Here is a 23,164-nt window from a genome sequence, read left to right on the forward strand (position 1 = left end):
CAGAATCCCATGAGGACTCCAAATCCCAGAAACCTGCACGCAAATCTATCCCGGGTGCCAAGTCGGCCGACCGCAGACGTGACCAAGTTGCGAGGCTAGGGTGAGCTGTCGTAGAATTTGTCCCTACCATTGTCCCTGCAGGGAAGAGACTTTAGTGTTCTAGAGCTGGTCATTTTCTCTTTCACAGCTCGCGTGAAAGCACCCCTCCCGGCGTGTTTGATGCCATGATCAGCGTCTCCCATTCCCTCTGTCCCCTTTCTCTGCCCCCGTAAGGATGGTTCAGCCCGGCATTGAGGCTCCTTGAGCTGGCTGGATGGTTGCGCCCGCCCTACCCCGGAATGTGGGCCTTTGGAGCGAGCGAAGTGGGAGGGACCGACGCAGGAGGTGTCTTGGGCCCGGGCGGCTGTAGAGGCGGCGGAGCCTACGGGCAGTGGGAGGAGCCGCGCGGTTCCGGCTGCTCGGGCGAGGCGACCCTTGGGTCCGCGCTGCGGGCGAGGGGGGCAGGTAGGTGGGCGGACGGCCGCGGTTCTCCGACAGGCGCGGGCGGCGGAGTCCCCCACGGAGTCCGTAGCGCCCCTCCGCACCCCCGGCCTCCAGCGTTGAGGCGGGGGAGTGAGGAGATGCCGACCCAGAGGGACAGCAGCACCATGTCCCACACGGTCGCAGGCGGCGGCAGCGGGGACCATTCCCACCAGGTCCGGGTGAAAGCCTACTACCGCGGGTGAGTGTCCTGGGGCAGGGCGGTGGGCGGGAGGGGACAGGCCGGCTCCACTCGGCGTGGAGGAGGGGAGGGTGAGGGGCTGGAGGTGTTGTGGGCGGGTTGGGTTGGGCGGGCGGGCGGCTCCGGTGACTCAGGGTGAGTGACGAAGTGATAGGGGTGGGGGCGAAGCAAGGGGATGCAGGACTGGGGGCGCCCCCAGGTATGGCGGTGGGGGGACCCGAGGGGCCAGAGTAGGGTCCGAGGAGGAACCTAGGGATAGAGTAGGTGCACCTGGTGTGGACGAGAGACTCGCCTCCTGAGAGCTTTGTAGGGGCCTTGCATCCTTAAGTCTGGGTGTATTTGGGGTGCGAGTTGAGGATTCCAAGTGATGCCTTAGTTAACTCAGTTTGCTGTGGGGATAGAAAACGGGAGTGCTTCAGTTAGCTGGACGTTTTGATTACCAGCAGGCCTAACGCCTCTGGTTCTCTTAGATATACCTTCATCCCCGTTGTGTTCACGTAGTGTATCTGCACTGCCAGTATATTAGACATAGGGGTTGTATTTAAGAATCAAGTCGATGCGTTTTCAGGGACGTGCAGTGGGTACGTATGTGTCGTCAAGGTTAAGTTGCATGTGTGTAAATCAAAATTTTGTGAGCCTTTCTTTCTCAGTGTTGTTTCAACGACTACCCGATAGGGTGACATGCTGCATGCAAGGTGAGGAGACTAGCCTAGTTACAGTTTTAAATTCTCCGATCTTCACTCCCTTACTATGGTTACAAGAAAAAACCCAGTTCTAAGTTCATTGTGTTAAATCATTTTCTATCAGTGACGCAAAGTGCCCCCCTTCCTTTAAATTCAGTTGTGGTTTGAATTTTTTTTTGAGATAATTATGTTTAGGAGCATTAGAAACGTGAAATGTTAGTGTGACCATAAAGGTTTGAGACCGAGAAGTCACAGAAAACCCAGCTACTTTGGCTTGCCTTACTGCTTGTCCAGGTACAAGTAAATTGCTTTAAAAAACTCAAGCAGTGCTAGGTTGAAATTGCAATGCATACTTTTACATTCCTGAGAGGATCAGTGAAGATAGCAAACTCTCAAACTGCCTCTCTTGTTTTGATTTCAAAGAAAATCTAAGCCCCTAAATGCTGTATTGATTTGATGTAAGGACTTTCAAGTTTGCTGCCATGAAGCCTCTGGCCTCTGTTTATTATTAGCCTGACTGTATGCAGGAGTAGTTTATTGGAGTTATATTGGACAGTATGATACCTTTGTGTTTAAGCAGGTAAAATTGATTAAGGAGGTTTTGATTTTAAATCAGTACCAAGAAACGTGTGGATATCTTTTAAAGTTTGTAGTTGTCACAAGAGCTGTTTTGATTTGAGGATGGTCAGCCATGAACTTTGCAAGGTGAGAAAAAAGCTTCCTTTGCTTTTTTTTTTTAAACCCTTACCTGTAATTTGATGAATGAGATGTTTCACTTTATTCTTTTATTTTATTTTTGTTTGTTTGTTTTTGAGACAGGGTCTTACTCTGTTACCCATGCTGGAGTGCAGTGGCGCAATCTCAGCTCACTGCACTCTCCGCCTCCCGGGTTCAAGCAATTCGCCTGCCTTAGCCTCCTGAGTAGCTGGGATTACAGGCATGTGCCACCACACCCGGCTAATTTTTGTATTTTTAATAGAGACGGGGTTTCACCATGTTGGCCAGGCATGTCTTGAACTCCTGGCCTCAAATGATGCGCTCGCCTCGGCTTCCCAAATTGCTGGGATTACAGGCATGAGCCACTACGCCTGGCCCTAAGGCTTTCAATAAATTATTGACTTATTAATTGAGATCATCTTCTCCAATGAGTCTTTGAAAGGTAAGAAATTAGTGCTTCTATTTTCCCATTTGTATTAGTTTGACACATGTAAATAGGCCCAATTAGTAAATGAAAATCATTGTAAACTTCTCCTTTGAGAAGAAATCAAAGTTTTGCTGTACTTCATGAATTTAGATAGAAAATTATCTTGGCTTATTGCTGCAGTTATTAAAAAGAAGAGAATAAGGATATACAGCTTCTTTAGTGTTTGACTAAAATTTTTCCAAGACATTCAAGGTAACAGTGTCTTTTAAAATCTGTGAAATTTTGCTGAGGCACAAATAACCTCTTGCCCATTCTATACTGGTCTTTGCTCAATGAAAGCTTTCTAATGGTACCTTCATTTCAAGCCTCATTTAAAGACAATATCAGCACTCTAAATTGTACCAAATTCCTGTTCTCTGAAATTAGATGTTAAGGTTATGTGTTTGTGTAGTCTAAACTGATGATTGTGGTATTACATAGTCAGCTGCTCATTAATATAGATGAAGCTAAAATGAGTCATGGACAAGGATAGTTAATAAACAGGTTGGCTAACTAGAACACCTACCTGATTTTAAAATAGAAAATCCTTCCTTTATGCCAAGAAATGTAAGAACATTCTGCGTTTGAAAAAGTTTTCTTTTCTCTCCAATCTTCTTGAAGGGCCATTATTACATAGCATTTCCTCTATCCCTCTACCCTTTTCTTTTCTTTTTTTTTTTAAATAGAGACAAGGTCTCACTGTGTTGCCCAGGCTAATCTCAAACTCCTGGGCTCAAGTGATCCTCCTGCCTCAGCCTCTCAAAGTGCTGGGATTACAGGTGTGAGCCACTGTACCTGGCTCCACTACCCTTTTCTAACAATATTTCTTTCCAGTGAATGTTGACTCATTTAATAGCCAGCATTTTTTTAGTGAAAAAATTGCCCTCTCTTTTCAAAGATGTGTATAGTGTTATTATTCTGTTAAGCTTGATCTCAGTGAAAACGTGTAATCTCTCTCGATCTAATAACATTTAATTTTTTTCTAATTTTTATTTTATTTTACTTATTTATTTTTTTGGAGATGGAGTCTCACTCTGTCGCCTAGGCTGGAGTGCAGTGGCGTGATCTCGGCTCATTGCAACCTCCACCTCCCAGGTTCAAGTGATTCTCCTGCCTCTGCCTCCTGAGTAGCTGGGACTACAGGCGCCCGCCACCACGCCCAGCTAATTTTTGTATTTTAGTAGAGATGGGTTTTCACCATGTTGGCCAGGTTGGTCTCCAACTCCTGACCTCAAGTGATCCACCCATCTCGGTCTCCCAAAGTGCTGGGATTACAGGTATGAGCCATCTTGCCCAGCCAATTTATATCTAGTTTTTAAGCAAGAGATGAATAGCACTGAAAATTCAATTTTATTGGACACCACATCTTACTTAGATGCCTTTCTCATGGCGTGCACCTGTCTTTTCCTAGCAAGGAAGGTTTTCAGTGAGGGGCTTTCAATCATTACCTAGTAGTATTAGTTTGGAGGAAGAGAAACAGGTTTCATTAATTAGTGATAAACTGTCAATGTATGTGCTTATCCTTATATAAAATTACTTGATATTATGGGATAGACTTTAACAAGGCAACATCTGGACTGCTCATTTCTTTATATATGTATGGAAATTTTTGCAGAAAGCTTGTAAAAGTTCTTTTTAAACCACTGCTGTCAAGCAGTAATAACAATACAGAGGATTCCTTCTGTGCACATCTAGAAATAAAAGATTGTTAACTCTTTGCATATTTGGAATAGCTGCTTCAGTGAAGAAGTATGTAGGATTTTTCTTACTGTGAACAAGTCTTGGCAAGACTTGTTTTTGAAAAAAATGCAAGATTATTTTAGCAATATAATTTAGTAATGGTTCTGAGGAAATACAAGTGGTATCTTGAGGGTTGGGGGATGTTAGCTGATTGGTCTTAGAGCTTCAGCCATGGCACCTAATCCTAGGGCAGCTGATCCATAGCTTGGCCAGAGAGAGAAAAAAATAGAGCATGCTAGCCTGGTGCCAAAAACCCCAAACCAAACACAAAAAACCCTCAGAAATTTGAATGAGAAAATATGGAGATAAAATTGGTCAGCACTGGGAACCGAAGCTGAAGTTGCAGGGAGAATCTGGCAAGGCCAGAACTGACAATGTGCAAATGAAAGATGTGAAGAAGCAGAAACTGAGGAAGCAAAGGAGAAAGAAGCAACTCTGTACAGAAAAATTCTCCCCACAGGTCCTTAGTTCAAGATGGCTTTCTAATGCAACTCTCACCCCCCTTTTACAACTTTAGTGTCTGTTTTTTTTATGATTGAAATGAGCCTAATTTAAACATGAATTTTAAAAATTCCGGTCTTGCTTAAGATTTCAAATATTACCAGAGATTATTCAAACTGAGTTTAGTAAATATTGTTGAACATCTGTAATCCAGGCACATGATGCTGTCGTAGGCACAGAGAATGTAGAGGTAGGTAAGGCTCTGCCTTTAAGTAACCAAGAGACTTGCGGAGGGAAAGACATATAAGAGTTACAATGGAAACAATTAAATTTGAAATTTGAAGTACGTATATAAGGTATTTGCAGGAATGGATATTGGGGAGGAGTTTGGGGTGATGGAAGCCTTCCTAGAGGGAATGTCTGAGGCTTTTAAAGGATAACTAGGAGTTTGCCTGGTGAATAACGATGTTAGGTGGGTGTTATAGGCATTAAACAACCACATGGTAAGTTTGGAGAATTAAGATCACTTTGGTTGTTAGTCTCATATTCATTCCTTATTAGGATATAAAGTATGAAGTGGGCACTGATGAGAAATGAGGGTAAGAAAGTTCACAGGGGCTAGATTGTGAAGACCCTTGAATGTCATACTGCAGAGTTTAGACTTTTCTCTTGATGAAAATTCTAAGTAAGAGAAATACATGATCAGATTTTCATTTTAGAAAGAACACTTGAAATCAATATGGGAGATGGACTGGTGATGGATGAAACTAATTTGGAGGCTTTTGAAATAGTCCAGGTGAGAGATTTTAAGGAGAGAGAAAAGAGTATATGGATTCGGTGGAAATTTTAAGGGGTAGTATCAGTAGAGTTGAAGATAGTCTTGTAGGGGTGACGGGAGTTGGACAACTCATAGGTTTCTCGTTTAAGAGAGACTGGGGAATGTGGAAGAGATTTGTGGGAGAAGTTAATTAATTGGCTGAAACAGTTCACTGAATTTTGAGTTCTAGGTGTTTATGAGGCATTCAGGAGGAAATGTCAGAAAGAATGGAACAATTATTTATTGTCTGTCTGCTCTGTGTTGCAAGCACTATGCTTGACAGCTAACCTATGTAGGAATGTGGCTGAGAATGATAATAGAAACAAAAATGACACCAGTGGCCAAATACAGATCACAAAGGCAAGGCACTAAAACTAAATTTTAAAAATATAGAAATACAGAAAGAGGCTGGGTACGGTGGTTCATGCCTGTAATCCCAACACTTTGGGAGGTCAGGGCAGGTGACTCACTTGAGCCCAGGAGTTGGAGACCAGCCTGGGCTGAATGTGGTGAAACCCTATCTCTACAAAAAAGTTAGCCTGTAGTCCTAGCTACTAGGAGGGCGAGGTGGGAGAATCACCTGAGGCCAGGAAGTCAAGGCTGCAGTAAGCTGTGATTGCACCACTGCACTCCAGCCTGGGCAACAGAGTGAGACCCTGTCTTACAAAAAAATAAATAAAATATAGATATATACACACACACACACACACACACACACACACACATATAAAGTTCCCCTGTAGTCTCTCACTCCCACCTTATTTTATTAGTTTATATATTTAAAGGGTACAAGTGCAGATTTCTTTCTTACATGTTCGTATCATGTAGCAGTGAAGTCTGGTCACTTAGTGTACCCATCACCTGAACAGTAAACAGTAAAACCTAGAAAATTACCTGTACCCGATAGGTATTTTTCAACCCTCACCCCTTCCCCACCTTTTGTAGTCTCCAATGTCTATTATTCCCTCTTTATGTCCATGTGTACCTTTTGTTTAGCTCTCACTTATAAGTGAGAATATGTGGTATCTGGCTTTTTGTTTCTGATTTTTTTTCACTGGGGATAATGGTCTTCATTTCCATCCATGCTGGTATAGAAGACGTGATTTCATTATTTTTTATGACTGTCTTGCTCCCACTTTCTAGAGGTAGCCATTGTTAACAGTTTGGGATATTCTATGTCATACTGGTATAATTATAAGTATAGATATGTATGTGCATACACACACACATAGACATAACCCTTTTATTTTTCCAATAAATGAGTTCATATTTCCACGCATGCATCTGCAACTTGATTTTAAAAATCGTGGTCATCTTTCCATTCCAGGGTAGACAGACCTCTTTATAGTTGGTAATGTAGTGTTCTACAGTTGTTGTTGTTTTAAGAGACAGAGTCTGATTCTGTTGCCTACGCTGGAGTGCAGTGGCATGATCTAGGCCCTCTGCAGCCTCAACCACTCTGGGTTCAAGCAGTCCTCCCACCTCAGCCTCCTGAGTAGCTAGGATTAGCTCATGCCACTAGGCTCAGCTAATTTTTTTTTATATATTTTGTAGAGACAGGGCTGGCTCAATCTCCTGTGCTCAAGCAATTCTCCTGCCTCGGCCTCTCAAAGTGTAGGAATTACAGGCATGAGCCATTGTGCCCAGCCACCATAATATGTTTAATCTTTTTTCGGATTGATGAACATTTAAAGTTGTCTTTATCAACTCACTATTTCAAATAATGTTGAAGGAACTTCCTTATATTTAATACATATTCTTGCAAATACGGTCAAAGATATGCCTATCTTGAAATTTGATATTGTTCCCCAAAAGAGCTTAATTTACATTCTTAACAACAGGACTAGTGAAGCTTCTTCCTTATATATTCCCATTGCGTGTTATCTGTCTTTTAAATTTTTGACTGTCAGATTGGCAAAAAATGGTAACTTATTTTTACAAGTATCTTTTATATGTTAATGATCATTTGTATTTCTTCTGGACTGTTCCTATTTTACCCATTTTCTATTGTATTATTTTTCTTATTAATTTGTTGACAGGACATTGACATTTCGTTCAAGTTGCCAGCATTTCCCCAATCTGTTGGTAGTCTGGAGTTTTTCGTTTTTGTGTCATCAAACCTGTCCTTTTAAAAAATTTCCTTGATAGTTTCTGGATTTACTGTTTTAGGTATAAGTGTTTTTCATCTAAAAATATTCTATTTTTCTTCTATTATGCAACTTTTTTTTTTTTTTTTTTTTTGAGACGGAGTCTTGCTTTGTTGCCCAGGGTAGAACCCAGTGGCGTGATCTCGTCTTACTGCAACCTTTGCCTCCTGGGTTCTAACAGTCCTCCTGCCTCAGCCTCCTAAGTAGCTGGGATTATAGGCACATGCCACAACACCTGGCTAATTTTTGTTTGTTTTTTGACACAGGGTCTTGCTTAGTCGCCCAGGCTGGAGTGCAGTGGCACAATCCTGGCTCACAGCAGCCTCTGCGTCCTGGGTTCAAGTGATTCTCCTGCCTCAGCCTCCCAGGTAGCTGGGATTACAGGCATGCACCACCATGTCCGGCTAATTTGTACATTTTTAGTAGAGACAGAGTTTTGCTATGTTGGCCAGGCTGGTCCCAAACTCGTGACCTCAAGTGATTCACCCGCCGTGGCCTCCCGAAGTGCTGGGATTTTAGGCGTGAGCCACTGCACCTGGCCTATTATGAAACTTTTAAAGTGATTATCTTTTCAGTGAATCTGGTATTTTGGGGTTTAGTCATTTATAGGGTACTGACACAACTTTTTTTTTTTTTTTCAAAATTTATTCTAATACCATTATTGGACAGATTGTCCTTTCACCACTGATTTGAAATGGTAACTCTGTTATGTACTAAATTTCCCACAATGTGCGTAGGTACTTTCTATCGTTTCATTGATTTTAGGGGAGAGATCTATCTTTGCACATACCACTATTGGTTTAATTATTGTAATATTATAGATAACTTTGATATATGTTATGGAATGGCTTGATTCATTATTTAATTTGTTTGTTTGTTTGTTTTGTTTTGTTTTGTTTTTTGGGGATGGAGTCTTGCTCTGTCACCCAGGCTGGAGTGCAGTGGCGTGATCTTGGCTCACTGCAACCTCCGCCTGCCAGGTTCAAGCAATTCTCCAGTCTCAGTCTCTCGAGTAGCTGGGATTACAGACAAGGCGCTACCATACCTGGCTAATTTTTGTATTTTTAGTGAAAATGGGGTTTCACCATGTTGGCCAGGCTGGTCTGGAACTCCTTACCTCAGGTGATCCATCTGCCTTGGCCTCCGAAAGTGCTGAGTTTACAGGCCTGAGCCACCGTGCCTGGCCTATTCCTATATATTTTATAATCGTGCTTTTGTGAATGGGGTCTTCTTGTAGACTTATCATATACTGTTTTCTTTTTGTATGTTTAAATTAAACTTTCCACCTTACTAATAATTTAACTGTCTTAGAATTTTTAAGCTAGATAATGTCATCTGCAAGTAGCAATTTTGCCTCTTCTTTTCTATATCTTATTTATTTATTTATTTATGATTTATTTTATGTTTTTTGAGACAGAGTCTCACTCTGTCGCCCAGGCTGGAGTGTAGTGGCGTGATCTTGGCTCACTGCAACCTCCGCCTCCCAAGTTCAAGTGATTCTCCTGCCTCAGCCTCCTGAGTAGCTAGGATTACAGGCATGCACCACCACACCCGGCTAAGTTTTGTAGTTTTAGTAGAGATGGGGTTTCGCCATGTTGGCCAGACTGGTCTCGAATGCCTGACCTCAGGTAATCCACCCACCTTGGCCTCCCAAAGTGCTAGGATTACAGGTGTGAGCCACTGCGCCCAGCCTTATTTATTTTTAGCCATTGGCTAGAATTTTCTAGACAGTATTGAATTATAGTAATAATCTCTTATCTTAGTGAAATATAATAGAAAAATTTCTGTCAATTAAAGAAAAAAGCTTTTAAAGAATTAAAGTTAGTGTTATTCAGAAATGTTACTGAGGCTGAGTGTGGTGGCTTACGCCTGTAATCATGCCACTGCACTTCAACCTGGGTGACAGAGCGAGACTCTGTCTCAAAAAAAAAAAACTCAACTGAAAAAAATGGAACAAAAGAAAAAGAACCGTGATAAGTATTTTGCACTTTTTTTTTTTTTGAGGTGCATTCCTACTCCGTCACCCAGGCTGAGTACAGTGGTGTAATCACAGCTCGCTGCAGCCTTAACTGCCCAGGCTCACGCAGTCCTCCTACCTCAGCCTCCCAAGTAGTTGGGATTGTAGGCACACACCACTATGTCTGGCTAATTTTTAATTTTTTTGTAGAGACAAGGTCTCCCTATGTTGCCTAGGCAGGCCTCGAGCTCCTGTACCCAAGCGATCCTCCCACGTTGGCCTTTCAAAGTGCTGGGATTATGGCATGAGCCACCTTGCCTGGCTGCACTCATTTATTTTCATTTATTTTTCATTTTTTGAGTCAGCGTCTTCCTCCATCACCCAGGCTGGAGTGCAATGACATAGTCACAGCTCACTGCAGCCTCAACTTCCCAGGCTCAAGCTGCACTTATTTAGTCTTCATGATAATACTCAGAGGCAGATATGATTATCTCCATTTTTCAGATGATAACATTGAGACTTACCAACCCACAATACAAAGCTAGGTGTGTTTTTTTTTTAGAGACAGAGTCTTGCTCTGTCGCCCAAGCTGAAGTCCAATGGCTCAATCATGGCTCACTGCAGCCTTGAACTCCTGGGCTCAAATGATTGTTGCCAGTAGCTGGGACTACACTATGCTTGGCTAATTACAAAAAAATTTTTTTTAGAGACAGGGTCTTGTTCTGTCACTCAGGCTGGCCTTGAACTCCTGAGGTGATCCTCCCGCCTCAGCATCCTGAGTAGGTGGGATTACAGGCACGAGCCACCTTGCCCAGCCAAAACTGGACCTTGAACTTCAAAGAGATTTCTCTTTTCCCCTTACAACATTGACAGGGCTTTATAACATTGCTTTTTTACTTTATTGTTAAATTCATATTTCACAATTGTTATTTTTGAATTCACTATCTTCTTGATTATTAAAGGGTGGAAATTGCTTTATGACCTTTTTTGTAATTAGTAATCTGGGGGGGTGATAGTTTGAGATTATATGATACTCTAGTCCCCCAAAACATTTTGCCCAGTGGTCTTACCATTCATGTATAATCCTGCCTAAACCCATTATTATAATGGTTATTGCAAATAAAAGTATTTTTTCTGAATAGTCTAATTTAGGAGAAAAGCTTACACTGAGGTAGCACAAGGACTGAATGTGATTCTTTTGGGGGTTTATTTTTAAAAGCAATTAGTCCTAAGGAAAAACTTTATAATAGATTCTACATTTTAGAATATAGGCACATTGAAAGCAGTTTGTCTTCTGAAGCTCAATAGCAAAATTAAAAATGCTTTAAAAAATTCAGCTAAAACCATATCTAAATTTGCCATTTTGGGAATCTTTGTGATAAAGCAGATTATATTCTGTTGAAGATCAGTGGTAAAATAATTTATGCTAATGCTGAAGTTAAACTGGAAAAAACATCATACATGCATAATTTGTTGTATACCTTCAGAATGTAATATCTTTATTTTGTAGTTCATTTTTAGCTTTGGTACTGTAACAAGGATCTGGCGGTTGTGGAATGTTCTGAACACAGTGGTTTTGCAATTACTGAGAGAAGTGTTTATATAAAACTCCCTTGAATGTTTTAGTTCCTGGAACTTAAGGAGTGGTAGTTGATAAAGCATAACTCCTTCATTGAGTCTCTGATGGGTGTCTATACTTAAACTTTTTTTTTTTTTAAACGGAATCTCACTTTATCGCCCAGGCTGGAGTGCAGTGACGCGATTGCGGCTCACTGCAGCCTCTGCCTCCTAGGTTCAAGCGGTTATCCTGCCTCAGCCTCCCAGGTAGGTGGGATTATAGGCGCCCACCACCATGCCTGGCTAATTTTTGTATTTTTAGTAGAGACGGAGTTTCACTGTGTTTGCCGGGCTGGTCTCGAACTCCTGACCTTGAATGATCCGCCCACCTCAGGCTCCCAAAGTACTGGGATTAAGGTGTGAGCCACCACACCCGGCCTATACTTACACTTTTTTTTTTTTTTTTTTTTTTGAGATGGAGTTTTGCTCTTGTTGCCCAGGCTGGAGTGCAATGGTGTGATTGGTTCACCGCAATCTCCGCCTCCCGGGTTCAAGTGATTCTCCTGCCCCAGCCTCCTGAGTAGCTGGGATTGCAGGCATGTGCCACCACACCCAGCAAATTTTTTATTTTTAGTAGAGGCAGGGTTTCTCCACATTGGTCAGGCTGGTCTCGAACTCCCAACCTCAGGTGATCCATCTGCCTCAGCTCCCAAAGTGCTGGGGTTACAGGCGTGAGCCACCACGCCCAACCTTATACTTACACTTTTTAAGTATTACACAGATGTTTTAAAAGTATTTGTATGTTCTGATAAGTGTTTTTTAGCTTTTGAAAAGTAAAATTTATGAAAAAGCCGTATTGTTTACAAATATGTTTACCTATATGTTAATTTTAAATGTGGACTTTGACAAGGAAGTTATATTTCGATGATATCCAGTGTAACAAATTTTTTCCCTCTTATTCAAGAAAGATAATTTTACACTTATTCTCTGACAGAGAAATTCTATAGAATTTTCTTCTTCTAATTTAATTCCAGAATACATTCTGTCAACCCTATGCCCTCATACTAGTAACCTTGAGGGTTCTTTGAAAGAAAGATTGCTTTAAAGCAAGCAATTCTCTTTTGTCATTAAAATAAGCTATTTTCTATTTTTATTTTTAAAAACTATTTAAAACAGTATAATTATGCAAGTGTATATATATGTATTTGTTTTTTTTGTTTTCTTTTGTTTTTATTTATTTTTTTGAGACAGTCTCCTCTGTTGCCCAGGCTGGAGTGCAGTGATGTGATCTCAGCTCACTGTAACCTCCACCTCCCACGCTCCCCACCTGAGAAGGGATCCTCCCACCTCAGCCTCTGGCTAATTTTTTTTGTATTTTTAGTAGAGACGGGGTTTCACCATGTTGCCCAGGCTGGTCTTGAGCTCCTGGGCTAAAGTGATCTGCCCACCTCAGCCTCCCAAAGTGCATGAGCCACCGTGCCCAGCTTGATATTTTAATTTTTACTTGAATGAAATAATTTACTGGAAGCAATGCATGTTGATGCACACACAAAATTACTGAAGTTCATCAAATTGTCAAGCATTCAGTAATATATAGAGCATTATTATTTTTAATCATTTTCAAACTTAAAACTCCTTTTCTTTTTCAGGGATATCATGATAACTCATTTTGAACCTTCCATCTCCTTTGAGGGCCTTTGCAATGAGGTTCGAGACATGTGTTCTTTTGACAACGAACAGCTCTTCACCATGAAATGGATAGATGAGGAAGGTGAGTGGTAAAGACAGGGCTGCCTGTGTAAGCATTTTAAGATCTTATTCTATCATTTGTTTTAAAAATATAATGAGTCCTAAAAAGTTCAAGAGGAAAGACTATTAGAAACTTGATGCCATTCTTATTTTTTCTTTAAGTATTTAAAAGAATACCGAAGAGTACAATCTTTGTTTTGCCCCTTTTACGCCAAAATGATGTGAAATTAACTTGACTTTTTTTTTTTTTTTTTTTTTTTGAGACGGAGTCTCGCTCTGTCTCCCAGGCTAGAGTGCAGTGGCCTGATCTCGGCTCACCACGACCTCTGCCTCCCGGGTTCAAGCTATTCTCCTGCCTCAGCCTCCCAAGTAGCTGGGACTACAAGTGTGCGCCACCATGCCCGGCTAATTTTTGTGTTTTTAGTAGAGACGAGAGTTTCGCTATGTTGGCTAGGCTGGTCTCAAACTCCTGACCTTATGATCTGCCCACCTCGGCCTCCCAAAGTGCTGGGATTACAGGCGTGAGCCACTGTGCCCAGCCTAACTTGACTTTTTTTAAGCATAAGGTAAGCATATCATCAAATAGTGTAATATTTTACTTTAATTTTGTTTTTTCTTTGAATTAAATTTTTTTTTATTTTATTTTTAAAGACAGGGTCTTGCTAAGTTGTCCAGGCTGGTCTCCAACTCCTGGCCTCAAGTAATCTTCCCATCATGACCTCCCGAAGCACTGGGATTACAAGCATGAGCCACCGCATTCAGCTTCACTTTATTTTTTAATTTAATTTTTTTTTTTTGAGGCAGAGTCTGGCTCTGTCGCCCAGGCTGGAGTGTAGTAGCATGATATCAGCTCACTGCAACCTCCACCTCCAAGGTTCAAGCAATTCTTGTGCGTCAGCCTCCCAAGTAGCTGGGATACAGGGATGCACCACCACACCCAGATAATTTTCGTATTTGTAGTAGAGACGGGGTTTTGCCATGTTGCCCAGGCTGGTCTTGAACTCCTGGCCTCGAGTGATCTGCCCACCTAGGCCTGCCAAAGTGCTGGCATTACAGGTATGGGCCACCACACCTGGCCCCCAGCTTCACTTTAATTTTGAATATGTGTTGTCTTATATTTTAATTTAAGAGATTACCTGTTTTTAAGCTGAATATTACCTTAAAGAAAATATTGTGGAATGAAAGTGATTTTGACAATCATTATTTCAAAGAAACCTGATACCTCAGTGACTTGTACTCAGAAAACATTTATCATATATGTAGGCTTACACCTATAATCCCAGCACTTTAGAGTCTAAGGTGGAAGGATTGCTTGAGGCCAGGAGTTCGAGAACAGCCTGGGCAACATTGTGAGACCCTGTCTCTACAAAAAGTTTTTAAAACTTAGCTGGGTGGTAGCGTGCACCTGTGGTCCCACCTAGTTGGGAGGCTGAGGTGGGAAGATTGCTCGAACCTAGAAGGTCAAGGCTGAAGATGGGCCCTGATTGTGCCACTGCACTCCAGCAACAAAGCAAGCAAAGCAAGACCCTGTCTCAAAAAAAAAAAAAAAAAGGAAAAAAGAAGCAAATATCTGTGTGCTGAGGACAGACACTTCCTATCCTCAAACCCATAGTCTGATAGGGAGATGGACACATATGTAACAAATGTGATAAATTCTGGAACATAAACGCATAGGGGCCTTGAGGAATACAAAAGAAGATGCATCTATAACACATCTGCAATGTTTGACCTAAACCTATAACAGAGTAAAAGTTTTTGAGGTAGAGGAGGCGAGGAGAAAACCATATAGGCTGAAGAAGAATACATAGAAAGGCACAGAAATGTGAAGAACATGATGAGTGAAAAGCAGTAATTCACTATATCTGAAGTATGAAGTGGTGAGGTATGAATTGGCCTGCAGTTAAAAGGGATCCACGGGTGAGTTGTATGAATACAGAAATTTGTTTGAGAAGCATGAGACTAGATCCCCAAGAGCTTTGCAGATCACATTAAATTTTATTTTACATGACTATTGTGGAAGTCTAGTTAAAACGTACCCTAAAGAACGGGTGGGTTGGGGGTGAGGGATAAAGTCCTACATATTGAGTACAGTGTACACTGCTCAGGTGATAGGTGCACCAAAATCTCAGAAGTTACCACTAAAAGAACTTACTCATGTAACCAAACACCACCTGCTCCTTGAAAACCTGTGGAAATAAAAAAAAAAAAGATACCCTAAATATACTACTTTTTTACAATAGTTTTCTGTTAATTGTTATACAAATAGAATTTCATTTTAAGGGATGTCATAATATTTAGCTCAATATTTGGGATCATTTCTATCTTCCCTGATATAAAGAGCTCTGGAAAGTCATTACTGAGGCTCCAAGCTATAGGTAAACACAAACACATTCTCATTTTTTAAAACAGTGCTCCTGAAGTAATTAATGTTCACTGTTCAGGAAAAAACATAGTGCAAAAATTTATGAAATGTAAAAAGAAGCCTCCTGTTTTTCCTTTTTTCTCTCTCCTCCCTCACCAATTCCAATTATAAGAGAAGAATAGCTTAGTATGTATCCTTCCATATATTATCTGTGCATTTGCAAACATGTATGTTTCTATAAATTCTTTATTAACAGTTTTATTAACATGACAAATAACATACAGCTGGTATTTTGCAGTCCTGGTGGGCATGGGGAGCTTGGAGCCCAGTGCCACCCACCCTGGCCCTCCATGACCTTAAAAAAAATTATATGGGGCCGGGCATGGTTTCTCATGCCTATAATCCCAGCATTTTGGGAGGCCGAGGCGGGTGGATGACCTGAGGTCAGGAGTTTGAGACCAGCCTGACCAACATAGTGAAACCCCCATCTCTACTGAAAATACAAAAATTAGCTGAGCGTGGTGGTGGGTGCCTGTAATCCTAGCTACTAGAGAGGGTGAGGCAGGAGAATCGCTTGAACCTGGGAGACGGAGGTTACAGTGAGCCGAGATTGCGTCGTTGTACTCCTGCCTGGGCGACAGAGCGAGACTCCATTTCAAAAAAAAAAAAAAAATTATATACAAGTTGTTATGCAGTGTTTTCATTTATAGTATGTGCTGGACATTTTTTCGTTTCAGTGTACTTCAATTTGCATCATTACTCTTTTTTTTTAGTACTGCGTAGTATTACATATTATAGATGTTTCATGATTAATCCCTTATCGATGGACATTTGGACTATTTCTAGTTTTTCACTACCATAAATAGTATATAATGAACATTTCTTTTTTTTTTTTTTTTTGAGACAGTCTCACTCTGTTGCCCAGGCTGGAGTGCAGTGGCTCGATCTCCGCTCACTGCAACCCCCTCCTGGGTTCAAGCAATTCTTGTGCCCCAGCCTCCTGAGTAGCCGGGATTACAAGCGTGCGGCACCATGCCTGCCTAATTTTTGTATTTTTAATAGAGACGGGGTTTCACCATGTCGGCCAGGCAGGTCTTGAACTCTGGCCTCAAGTGATCCATCCGCCTTGGCCTCCCAAAGTGCTGCCATTACAGGCATGAGCCACCACTCCCAGCCTTATTTATTTATTTCTCTTTTAATATAGAGGCTGGGTTCTCACTATGTTGCCCAGGCTAGTCTTGAACTCTGGCCTTAAGTGATCCTCCTGACCTAGCCTCCCAAAGTGCTGGGATTACAGGTGTGAGCCACTATGTCAAAACATATGTATATCAAAACATCATGTTATATACCATAAATATAATTTTTGTCAATTAAAAAAATTAAACTAGTTTTTCACACAACTACATGAAATGAGAGGATTTTTTCATTCTTGCCCTTAGCAACCTTAGATATGAATCATTAACATTTTTAAAGATCAGTAAGTGAAATGCTAACCTGGTATTTTAAATTTTGCATTAAGAGGAAGGTTCAGTATCTTTATCTTTTTGACCTACCCTATCACAAAGATAGTTTAAATATGGTTACTTATAAATGTCATGACTATCTCACATTATGTCTTCAGCCAGAAAATGAGACTATATATAATTTAGCACAGTGTGCAACTTATGCTTAGCATTCAATAAAATGCTTCTTATCATAAACGAATATTCTTATTTTAATCCTGTCCTGATGATTTCATACCATTTATTTGCTGATTAGAGTTGTTTTTCAGTCAATGATTTTCAAACTGCAGCACACATAGGAATCACTGGATAATGCTTTTTATTAGACGTACTTAGTTTAGCGATAGTCCATTAAACATTTTTATAATGCCTTTGTGTTATCCTTGCCTAGAGAGTTCTGTTCCCAGATTGTCACCTGGTTGTCTCTCATCATTCAGGTTTTAACTCAAATGTCATGTCCTTCAAGAAGCTTTCCTACCTCCGTTCATTTTGTATCTTCTTGCCCTGTTTTTTCTCTTGTTTCTTTTTTGGTGGGGTTTTTTGTTTTTTTTTTTTTGTATGGTAGAGTGGAAGCTCCATTAGAGCAGAGGTCTTGTCTGTTTTGTTCATGTTGGAGCTGCAGTGCCTAGAGCAATACTGAATAATACTATGCTCAAAAAATAGTTGTGGCTGAGTGCGGTGGCTCATGCTTGTAATCCCAGCATTTTGGGAGGCCAAGGCAGAAGGATCCCTTGAGCCCAGAAGTTTGAGACCAGTCTGGGCAACATAGTGAGATAGTGAGACCCTGTCCCTACAAAAAAAAATTTTCTTTTAATTAGCTGGGCATGGTGGTGCACACCTATAGTCTCAGCTACTCGAAGAGCTAAAGCAGAAGGATCGCTTGAGCATGGGAGATCGAGGCTGCAGTGAGCCATGATTGTGCCACTGCACTCCAACCTAGGCAACAAAGCAAGACCCTGTCTCCAGAAAAAAGATATATGTGTATATACATATTTGTGAGTTGTACAAAAGGCTAGCAGCAAGCCTTTCCCTGGTTTAATTTTGGTTCAGTTATTGGAGACTTAAGCATTGACAGTTACTGTTTATTCTGGTTTTTTTTTAATTAAAGTAGCATATTTTAATTAACAGATGCACATAGTAAATTAACTTTCTGATGAAACAGTCTTATTATAATGCATTTCATACTTCTTTCTCCCTAAGTAACTATTAAGTTTCGTAGTTTTCTGGGGAAAGCTGTGAAGCTCTAGGCTTTGTCTTGTTCAAGTAAAAGGTTAAATTTTTCATTAAGGTCTGTTGATTCCCATGCGATTCTTCTTACCTTGCTTAATTCTGATACCAATCTTTTCTTAATTTTAGGCATACAGAGCCAACAGTAATTATTTTTAAGTTACTTTCAATTAGTTTTCAGTTGTAATTTTGTCACCTTTGTTTTTAATCATGTAAGCATTGGGGCATGTCGGTCTGATCTGGAGAAAAAAATTCTCTAGGATCAAAGACAGGACAGTCATTTGATTTCTCTGGCATATGAGAAGTGCTGTTCCTCAAGCCAAACATTTAATTGTTGGGATTTTATGTTGGAGCAAGTAAAGATCTTAAGCTTACTTCATCTGTTTAAAGAGATTTAAGACAACTGCCCTTTTTCCTTGTACTCAAAACCAGTCTTAGTGATTTGTTTTACTGTGGAAAAACTGGTTTGCTTAATCTAACTAAACATTTCAGAATGAGTAGTAATTTTGTAACCATCATGCCACACTCCTCTTTCTCATAAATTCTCGTTTAACAAAAGTGTGGGACAGGGAATGACAAATGTGACTTTATTTTTTTAACAAATGTGAGTTTTCAGTTCTTTTTTTAAATTTTTAATTAACAGATAATAATTATATATGTTCATGGGATACAGTGTGATGTTTCAATACATGTATATGTTGTGGAATGAAAAAATCAGGGTAATTAACACATCTGTTACCTCAAATACTTATTTCTTTGTGGTGAGGACATTTAAAATCCACTTTTTTTGTTATTTTGAAATACACAATACATTATTATGAATTGTAGTCACCATGCTATGCAATAGATCACCAGAACTTACTACTCCTGTCTAACCACAACCTTGTACCCTTTAACTGGCACCTCTCCTTTCTCTATGTAACCCACTCCCTCCAGCCTCTGGTACTCTCTACGTGTATGAGTTCAACTTTTTTAGATTCCACATATCATGTGGTATTTGCCTTTGTATGCCTGGCTTATGCTTATTTCACTTAGCATAATGTCCTCTAGGTTCATCCATGTTGTTGAATATGACATAATTTTCTGCTTGAGGCTGAGTAGTATTCCATTGTGTAGATAAGCCATATTTATTTTATCCGTTTATCCATTGATGGGCATTTCAGTTGTTTCCATATCTTAGCTATTGTGAATGATGCAGATGCTACAGCACACTTCAGCTTTGTTTTGAGAGAGAGAGAGAGAGAAAAGGCCTCACTCTGTTACCCAGGCTGGAGTGTACTGACGCAATTATAGCTCACTGCAGCCTCAAGCCTATGGGCTTATGGGATCCTCCCATTGCAGCCTCTTAGCTACAGTTGTGTACCACCATGCCTAGCTACTTTTAAAAAAATTCTTTTGGCTGGGTGCAGTGGCTCACACCTGTAATCCCAGCACTTTGGGAGGCCGAGGCAGGAGGATCACCTGAGGTCAGGCCAACATGGAGAAACCCCGTCTCTACTAAAAGTACAAAATTAGCAGGGCGTGGTAGTGCATGCCTGTAATCCAAGCTACTTGGGAGGCTAAGGTAGGAGAATTGCTTGAACCCGGGAGGTGGAGGTTGCGGTGAGCCGAGATCATGCCATTGCACTCTAGCCTGGGCAACAAGAGCAAAACTCCCGTCTCAAAAAAATTTTTTTTTTTGGTAGAGACAGGGTCTTGTTACATTGTTGCCCAGGCTGGTCTTGAACTCCTGGCCTTAGCCAGGAGTTGAATTCAGCCAACTCTTTGGCTGAATGTGTAGCCAATGCTACTTCACCTATTTAGATAGCAGTATTATGGCTCCAAACCTGAAAATAGAAAAATTAATATTAACAGCCAGGCATAGGGCTCATGCCTGTAATTCCAGCACTTTGAGAGGCTGAGGCAGGAGGATTGCTTAGCCCAGGAGGTTGAGGCTGCAGTGAGCCAAGATTGCACCACTGCACTCTAGCCTGGGCCACAGAGTGAGATCCCATCTCAAAAGAAAAAAGAAAAAGAAAAGAAAAGAAAAAATTAACAGCACTTAGAAAAGGAAAGCTAAGTACCTCCAAGCATATCTAGTTTTGTAACTGATATAGTTTTCCTTTTGTTTGAAGAACTTCCTTTAACATTTCTTTTGTTTTTGTTTTGTTTTGTTTTGTTTTGGGATGGATCCTTGCTCGATCGCCCAGCCTGTGGTGCAGTGGTGTGATCTCGGCTCACTGCAACCTCAACCTCCTGGGTTCAAGTGATTCTCCTGCCTCAACCTCCCAAGTAGCTGGGAATACAGACACCTGCCACCATGCCCGGCTAATTTTTGTATTTTTAGTAGAGATGGGGTTTTGCCATGTTGGCCAGGCTGGTCTCGAACTCCTGACCTCAGGTGATCCGCCTGCCTCAGCCTCCCAAAGTGCTGGGATTACAGGAGTGAGCCACTGCGCCCGGCCTCTTAAACATTTCTTATAGAGAAGTTCTGCTGGTGACAAATTATTCATGTTTTTAATCTCACTTAAAAATAGATTTATTGAGGTATAATTGACATACAATAAGTTATACATATTAAAACTTTACAGTTGGATGAGTTTTGATACCTAGGAACCAATGAGCACAAGCAAGGTAGAGAACGTATCCGTTATCCCCAAATGTTTCCTTGTGCTAAGCAGCGCCTCACTCCTGCTCTTTTGTCCTCAGGCTACTACTAATCTGCTTTCTGTTACTACAGATTAGTTTGCATTTTTTAGAGTTTTATATGGATAGAATCATCATATAGCATGTACTTTTTGGTGGGATGTGTGGGATGTGTATATCAGTAGTTCATTCCTTCTTATTGCTGAGTAGTATTCTATCCTGTGGATGTACTACAATTCATTAATCTGTTGAAGATCATTGGGATTGTTTCTGGTTTTGGCTGTTTTAAATAAAGGTACTATGAACAGTCATGTACAAGTCCTTGAATGGAAATATATTTCCATTTTTCTTGAGTCAAACCTAGAAGTAGAATAGCTGGATCATGTGGTAGGTATATATGCTGCTTTTATAAAATGGAAAAAGAAGATTTTGAAAAGGAGATGAGATGGGGCATTTCATCCCAGGCACATCCTTGGGCAGATGGTTTTAGTAAGGAATTCAGATGAAAGTTGAGGATCAGGAAATTGATTCCTTTTAAAAACTGTCTATGCCTGTTAGTCCCTGAAAAGTTTTCCTGCACTCCAAGGGTACTGTATTCCAATTAGAAGACAGCTGACTTAGAGATGTCCCCAACTACTTCTCTTAGTTCTGGCCTCTGCCCCAGCTCTGTTCTTCAGACGGACCTTATGCCCAGGAAATTCTGGCTGCCATCTTTTACACACCAGGCTGTCTGGAGGCCTGGGAGAAAAAGGAATTAGACTGGGATTCACCTGGGAGAACCCCTTGGCAGTGGTAGAGTGGGGATGGATTCAGAGGTGAGGTGTGATACTATAATATAATGAAAAAATATATGTGCTATTCATTGCTGGTTCCTAACAGTGCCTAAAACCCTTGTTCAAGTAAAAGGTTAAATTTTTCAATAAGGTCTATTGATTCCCATGAGATCCTGAGTAATAGAAGTGAGAAGAGCATCTTTTGTTATTTATGATAAGCCCCTGCCAACCAAACCTGATTTTATGCTAATGAGGTGGCTTTTGGAGGATGGCTTCTGGTTGCCAGAGGAATCAACCATGTGGTTAGAGAGTTGGGACTTTCAGCCTACCTCCCCCTTATTTCTGGGGAGGGCAGAGGGGCCTGGAGATAGAGTTAATCACCAGTGGCCAATGGTTTAATCAGTCTTGCTTAGGTAATGGGACCCCCTTAAGAACCCAAAATGTAGGGGTTCAGAGAGCTTCCTGCTAGGTGAACAAATCAAGGTCCTGGGAGGATGGTACATCTGGACCCGGCTTGGAAGCTCTGCGTCCTCCCGTACCTTGCCCCATGTACTTCTTCATCTGGCTCTTCATTTGTATCCTTTATAGTATCCTTTATAATAAAGTGTTTTTGGAGCAAATTGTTTAACATGAGGAGGGGGTTGTGGGTGTAGGGGCCAGGGAAAAGCTTCTCCATTGCTCTCCAAAGGTTTGCTGAAAAATCAACTCACAAGAGGCAGATTAATTGGAGAAAAGCCATACAGATTTTATTACATGTACACGGGGGAACCACTGAGATTACTCACCCCCCAGTGGGGTTCGGAAGCATGTATAATATCCTGGCAAAACAGGTTATATGGCTGGTCCAGATGCAGTGGTGTTTACAGCTAATTGATCACAGCCAGTTACAGATTTCTTTGTTCCTTCTCCACTCCCACTGCTTCACTTGACTAGTCTAAAAAATAAATTAATTAAATAAAACAGGTTATAGGAGAAGGGAGAAGAGGAAATCTGTTCTGGGGATTACTAGGAAGAATGAATGGATCAGGGAAGGGAGATTAACTTGTACATTATCTTGTGGAAGGATCTGTTCAGATGTGATTACATTCTTGGTCTTACTGGGAGGGGAAGACAAAACAATTGTTCTCCTTGGTGGGTCTGGATTTTACGTGATAAAGGAACTTCAGAGAATGTCATTCTGGCTTTGGGAGAAGTCAGTTGTAGGGGTGGGTGGTTGGGGGAGAAAGTCAGAGAGACCCTGAAGTATTGGTTACTGAGTCCTGACATGGGAATGCCGTTTGCCACCAAGTCAGACTAATATGGCTGATTTGTGGCTAATTTGAGGATCCACTACTTGCAATTAGCATCTGAAGTGGGGAGCAGTCTGTGGGACTGAGCCCTAAACCTATGGGGTCTGTGCTAACTCCAGGTAGTGTCAGAATTTAATTAGATTGTAGGATGCTCGATTGGTCTCCACAGAGAATAGAAGATTTGCTTGTGGAAAACTCACACATCTGGTGTCAGAAGCATTGTGAGTGGAGAAACAATTTTTTATTTATGAGGCAAGAGAGGCTATGGGAGTCTTGTGGCGGTATTGGGGACCTTAGACGCTATCATCTGCTCCAGTATCTGGGAAGGTCTGTCCTCCTCATTGGCATCCTGTCTCCAGTTGCCCTGTCTTCTTCCTTTCCCTCATAGACC

The 23,164-nt window shown here is 41.1% G+C and overlaps 1 protein-coding gene across 2 annotated transcripts in view; it reads left to right on the forward strand.

Moving 5' to 3' along the window:
- The first annotated feature begins 330 nt into the window (after positions 1-330).
- PRKCI (protein kinase C iota) overlaps positions 331-23,164 on the forward strand; it is an 83,549-nt gene continuing 60,715 nt past the window's right edge. For both annotated transcript variants that reach the window (XM_063662417.1, XM_054482052.2), the window contains exons 1-2: positions 331-721; positions 12,896-13,017. In XM_063662417.1, coding sequence (XP_063518487.1) covers positions 339-721; positions 12,896-13,017 — 505 coding nt within the window. In that variant the 5' untranslated portion in view covers positions 331-338. The remainder of the gene's footprint in view (positions 722-12,895; positions 13,018-23,164) is intronic.

This window comes from Pongo pygmaeus, chromosome 2, assembly GCF_028885625.2.
Source record: "Pongo pygmaeus isolate AG05252 chromosome 2, NHGRI_mPonPyg2-v2.0_pri, whole genome shotgun sequence".
Taxonomy (NCBI): domain Eukaryota; kingdom Metazoa; phylum Chordata; class Mammalia; order Primates; family Hominidae; genus Pongo; species Pongo pygmaeus.